General features: G+C 50.8%; 1 protein-coding gene across 1 annotated transcript in view; it reads right to left on the bottom strand.

Moving 5' to 3' along the window:
- The window catches only part of LIFR (LIF receptor subunit alpha), a 62,020-nt gene extending 56,577 nt beyond the window's left edge, over nt 1–5,443 (bottom strand). The window contains exons 1-3 of the mRNA XM_007517629.3: nt 5,266–5,443; nt 1,173–1,327; nt 258–369 (exon numbers count right to left, since the gene is read on the bottom strand). Coding sequence (XP_007517691.3) covers nt 258–369; nt 1,173–1,305 — 245 coding nt within the window. The 5' untranslated portion in view covers nt 1,306–1,327; nt 5,266–5,443. The remainder of the gene's footprint in view (nt 1–257; nt 370–1,172; nt 1,328–5,265) is intronic.
- Nucleotides 5,444–6,000: the final 557 nt, after the last annotated feature.

The following is a 6,000-nucleotide window of genomic DNA, read 5'->3' on the forward strand; positions in this document are numbered from 1 at the left end:
ATCAGGGGAGGGGATGGGATACAGAGATCTGGTGGTGGGAACTGTGTGGAGTTGTACCCCTCTTATCCTATGGTTTAGTCAGTGTTTCCTTTTTATAAATAAATTAAAAAAAAAAAAAAAGATTCAGGTTGTCAGCAACCAGAGCTCAGGTTAAAGTCTCGCACAGGAGGTTCCAGAGGAAAGCCTTTATGCTCTAAAGTGAGAGATAAAGAGCCTTTGTCTTGCAGTTGCAGCTGTGAATGGAGTGACTCCGTTACCTGCGGTCAATGCAGACTTCATAAGACATCCCTTGACCTGTGGCAGGGGCTTTCCAAGAACAGTCCCACACTTGCAGGTTGCTGGTCATGCACTTCAGATCACGAGGAGTCCCTGGGGAAGAAAGCCCACAGAGGGAGAGGGGGCTGCTTAGGACGAAAGAGAGACACAGAGGGCAAGAAACCATGCACAGAGAAGTGGGATTTAAGAACCAAAATCATGGTATTGGGTGGGGTCTCACTAGGCAGACACATCACCACTGTGGTTCGAGCCCCCAACCTCACTTGCAGGGAAGCTTCATGAGTGGTAGAGCTTGCTGCAGGTATCTCTCCTGTCTCCCTCTCCTCCTCCCTTGCCCTCTATCAAAAAGGAAGGGGGAGGAGGAAGAGGAAGAGGAGGAAGAGGAGTACTAAAAACTTGGAGAATCAAGTTGCAGGTGCTGCCATGACACCACCCTGACCTCCCTGGGCAGACGCCCTCACCCGTGTGTCCTGGAGCCTCCCCTCCCCAGAGCCCTGCCCCACTAGGGACAGACAGACACAGGCTAGGGTGTGGATCCACCTGCCAACACCCATGTCCAGCGGAGAAGCAATGACAGAAGACAGAACTCCCACCTTCTGCTCCCCATAAAGATCCTGGGTCCCTGCTCCCAGAGGGATAAAGAACAGGGGAGCTTCCAATGGAGGGGAGGGGACACAGAGCTCTGGTGATGGGAACTGTGTGGAACTGTGCCCTTCTTATACCACAATCTTGCCAATCAATATCGAATCACTAATAAAATAAATTTAAAAAATAAAGAAGGCAAAAAAAAAAAAAAGAAAGAAACAACTTGGAAAAGCTCCATAAAGATACGCGTAGCAGTGGCAGTTCCGTGATCTCACTGCAATCAGCTTGTCCTCGGCGGCTGACATACTCACCCTTTTTCTGACCATTCACTTCATTCATTGGATACAAGAGAAGAGCCGCTGACAGAAGCCACTGGACAGTGGACGCCAGCCTCCGTGTCTTGCCCATCCCCGGAGGCGGTTGTGCGAGATAGGAGCTGTCCATGGCTGGTGCGCGGTGGTCGGTCCTGCAGGAGACAGGAATCGCACAGGGCGTGTAAGCAGCTCCAGAGACCCCCATGGCAACCGGTCGCGGAGAGGCACTAAGCTCTCCCGCACACAGGAGTCATGGAGATGCTCGGCTCAAGGCGTCCTGACTCAGGGACACAGGAACTACGGGACACAGAATTGGAGTTGTTGTTTTACTTTTTTTTAAAAGATCTTTTTCTAATTTTAATTTTATTCATTTATTATCAGATCGAGACAGAGAGAAGTTGGGAAGGGAGGGGGAGGTAGAGAGGGAAAGAGACAGAGATACATCTGAGACATTCACCCTTGTGAAGCTTCCCCCAGCAGGTGGGGACCAGAGATGTGAACTGTGTGCTTAGCCAGGTGCACCCCCACCTGGCCCCCACACAGAGATGGCTTTAGGGGATCAGCTCAGTCCAATCATTTAAATTGTTGTGATGGCTCTCAAGGTCCAGATTACAAATAAACAGGCTTGCATACCCATCCATTATCATAACAGCTCAGGAAGAAATGTGAATTTAGGAGCTGAGAGACAGCTGCTGGGAGGCATCACTTTAATGTGGAAAATGAAGGACTGAAATACATGAGCTCGCAAAAAAACAAAAAACACTGCTGATGTCTTGATGATTTTAGCTTGTGGACTGCCGCCTGCTATTGGTGTACATCACAAACTTCACAGCAGACGGGTGGCAAGACATCTCAGTTTTCCTTGCCACCTTACATGGGCGCGTCTGTGGTCCGTACATTTGCACAGTGTGAAGAAAGAAAGGAGGCAGGGGTGAAGGAGTTCGGGGAGCTGCAGAGGAGAGAGAAACCCGGGCAGTGTCGCGCACACGTCTGCCACTCAACAAGGACTAGAAAACTAAAACCCTAGGTGCATTTCCTTCCTAATTTGAGGCCAAACCCCATAAGCCCTACAGTGATGCTCAACTGGGAGAAAGTCCAAGCTCATCAGGTAAAGAAAGAACCACAGAAGCTGGGTGAGGGCAAGAGACTGGCTCACTTAATCATGTCCTTCCTGGTCCCTGCCAGGCCACCCCATCACCTGGGGCCTCGTCAGGGAATCCCACACCACAGACATGATGGGCCCAGACCTCTCACAGACCCCTCTCCACCATCACTGCTCACGTCCCTCAGGAATGTCATCACAAGCCCTCTGTGGCCTCTCCAGGACCTGCCCTCACTGCAGAGCAGCCATGGCAGGGGCTCCCCACTCTCTGAAGGGAGGCTGGTCAGCCTGCTCTGTCCCTCGAGGAAGACGGGGCCTGACATGAGAGCAGCCTGGAAGGTTCCAGCTGTGACCATGGGCTGTGAGCTCAGACAGGGACTGGAGGCCACACAGGTCCTGTGGTGAATGTGAACAGACACGGGCCCTAGGGCAGGTTGATGGGGTCAACAGGTAACTGTATTTATATACTTTCTTTTTTATTTTTATTTATTTTTTAAATAAGTTCACTTTTGATTTTTATTTATTTATTATTATCATCATTCTAAATATTTATTTATCTGTTTATTCCCTTTTGTTGCCCTTGTTTTATTTATATGCTTTCTTCATGTACTGGAGCTACTCTGCACCCTAGTCCAGCTTTCTAACTCTAATCTCAGCTCTGACACTGTTGTGTGCTTCACGTTGGTTTGGTCTCACCCCCCCCCCCCCGCCTCTGGGAGATCGTGGTTTGGTCCCCTGTTAGTTTCCTGTGCCCCCTTCTCCCCGCCCCCTGCCCCCTACGGACTTCCAGAGTTCTTGCCTAGGCCACTGGAGGAGAAGGATGCAGGACAGATCTGTGTGGTGATTGGTTTGGGTTAGTTTTTGAATCTGCTCGTGAATAAAGAAATACAGCTTCTCTGCCCAGCCGTGTGTCCACGAGTCTCTGTCTACCACCACGAAGCTGGCCCGGCCTGCTGGAGCCCCGAACATTAACGACATGACACCATCTTCTCAGACAATATTTTTAATACACCTGCCTGTTAGCTATCAAACTCAAGCAAAAATTATGAAAGTCATGGACCCCTAAGAACATACCTAAAATAGACATCCTAGCTTCTATCCATCCTAAGATCCCTAAATGCATCTACTCTATTCCTATTTTTAAGTTGTCCTGCTTTATATCTTACCACCTTTCAGCCACCAGGTTCCAGGTGCTGCCATGACGCCACCCTGACCTCCCTGGGCAGACGCCCTCACCATGTGTCCTGAAGCCTCCCCTCCCCAGAGCCCTGCCCCACTAGGGACAGACAGACACAGGCTGGGGGTGTGGATCCACCTGCCAACACCCATGTCCAGCGGAGAAGCAATGACAGAAGCCAGAACTCCCACCTTCTGCTCCCCATAGAGAATTTGGGTCCAGGCTCCAAAGGGATAAAGAACAGGGAAGCTTCCAGTGGAGGGGATGGGACACGGAGCTCTGGTGGTGGGAACTGTATGGGATTGTTCTCCTGTTATGCTCTGAACTTGTTGATCATTATTAAATCAATTAAAAACCGTGTCAGGGGAGTCAGGTGGTAGTGCAGCAGGTTAAGCGCACGAGGCACAAAGCGCAAGGGACCGGCATAAGGATCCCGGTTTGAGCCCCCATCTCCCCACCTGCAAGGGAGTCGCTTCACAGGCAGTGAAGCAGGTCTGCAGGTGTCTGTCTTTCTCTCCCCCTCTCTGTCTTCCCCTCCTCTCTCCATTTCTCTCTGTCCTGTCCAACAACTACGATATCAATAACAACAATAATAACTACAATAAAAAAACAAGGGCAACAAAAGGGGATAAATAAATATTGGAAAAAAAGTGTCAGATGTTACTCTTTCCTCGTTGATGCCTTATTGCTTAGAGAACACTTCTTTTACAGAATTTTAGGAGCTGCTTTTCAAAGTTAAGGCAGCTGTAACGCAGTCTAAGTATCCAGTGGGACGACCCCCTGAAGCACACAGCAGGTGCAAACCCCAGCTCACCAGCCAGCCCGAACAGTTTCTCCACTCACGAAGCTTCCCCTGCAGGTGGGGATGGGGGCTTGAACCCGGGTCGTTGTGCATTGTAATGTGTGTGCTCATAGGTGTGCCACTGTCTGGTGCCTAAGTTATTTTATTATTATTTTTTTAATTATCTTTATTCATTTATTAGAGACAGCCAGAAGTCAAGAGGGAAGGGGGAGATAGAGAAGGAAGGAGAGTGTCAGGTGGTAGTGCAGCGGGTTAAGCGCAGGGGGCGCAAAGCACAAAGCACAAGGACCGGTGGAAGGATCCCGGTTCGAGCCCCCGGCTCCCCACCTGCAGGGGAGTCGCTTCACAGGCGGTGAAGCAGGTCTGCAGGTGTCTGTCTTTCTCTCCCCCTCTCTGTCTTCCCCTCCTCTCTCCATTTCTCTCTGTCCTATCCAACAACGACATCAATAATAATAACTACAACAATAAAACAACAAGGGCACCAAAAGGGAATAAATAAACAAACAAGGGTTTAAAAAGAAAGAAAGAAGAAAAGAAAGAAAGAAAGAAAGAAAGAAAGAAAGAAAGAAAGGAAGGAAGGAAGGAAGGAAGGATAGAGACCCCTGCAGCACTGCTTCACCACTTGTGAAGCTTCTCCCTGCAGGTGGGGACTGGGGTTTTGACCCTGCTATGTGATCAGGTGCACCACCACCTGGCTAGAATCTTAGTTAAATTGTTCTTCCTGGCTTCTTTGTTTTGACATCACGGTTTCAGCTTTAGCCGAGGACAACTGAGCCTGGGACAGACTTGCAGACTCCTGCCCACCACGCCTGCAGCACTGGATGGACAGTGTCCAGGCCCCTCTTGAGGACGCAGGGGTATTTACACATGTGGTCTGGGTTACTTCTGCCTCAGATTTGAGGTTTCTGGCTTCAGTTTCTCTAGGTTTGAGGCCTCTCTGCTCAGGCTGGCTAAAAGGAGAGCTGGGCAAAAAGCGACAGGCTGAGGGCAGGGCTAGGAGCTGACTCACCTGGTGGGTGGAGCAAACAGGCTGGAATGCACAAGGACCTGGGTTCAAACCCCACTTTCCACCTGCTGGGGGTGGAGGTGGGAGGCTTCCCAAGTGGTGAAGCAGGGCTACAGGGGTCTCTCTGTTTCTCTCCATCCCTTTTCTCCTCCTTCCCTCTCAGCTTCTGTCTCTATTCAAAATTTAAATCAAATAGAAGTAAATACATAGGCTGAGGAAGATGGAGCATTTTGTTTATTCTATTTATGGTCTTCACTGTTTGGTGGGAGCAAGCAGGGGGGGAGAAGAGGCGACACCAGATGGCCTCAGGACACCTGCTCCGTCAGAGAGATGGGGCAGAGATGACCGGATGGGCTCGGCTCCTGGGTCTGTCCCCTCCACTGGGCCAGGTCCCCGTCATAACTCACAAGAGAAGCGCCAGAGAACAGTGGCCGCACTCCAGGGAGGCCGCGTGCGGGAGGGAAGCTAGAAGCAGGTCTCCCGCCTCGGGAACAGCTTGCGCCTTGCACACCAAAATCTAGAGTCCGTCTCTCATCTTCTATTACAGAGCACAGTGTGTGAAACACCCTCTGCTCTCCCCACCCACCTCCCCAGAAGGCGCCAAAGCTCAGGTTGCCCAGTAGGGCAACTCTCTGTCTCTGTCTCTCCCTCTCTCCCCCTCCCCCTCTCTGTCTCTCTCCCTCTCTCCCCCTCCCCCTCTGTCTCTCTCCCTCTCTCCCCCTCCCCCTCTGTCTCTCC

Source organism: Erinaceus europaeus, chromosome 5 (genome assembly GCF_950295315.1).
Source record: "Erinaceus europaeus chromosome 5, mEriEur2.1, whole genome shotgun sequence".
Lineage (NCBI taxonomy): Eukaryota > Metazoa > Chordata > Mammalia > Eulipotyphla > Erinaceidae > Erinaceus > Erinaceus europaeus.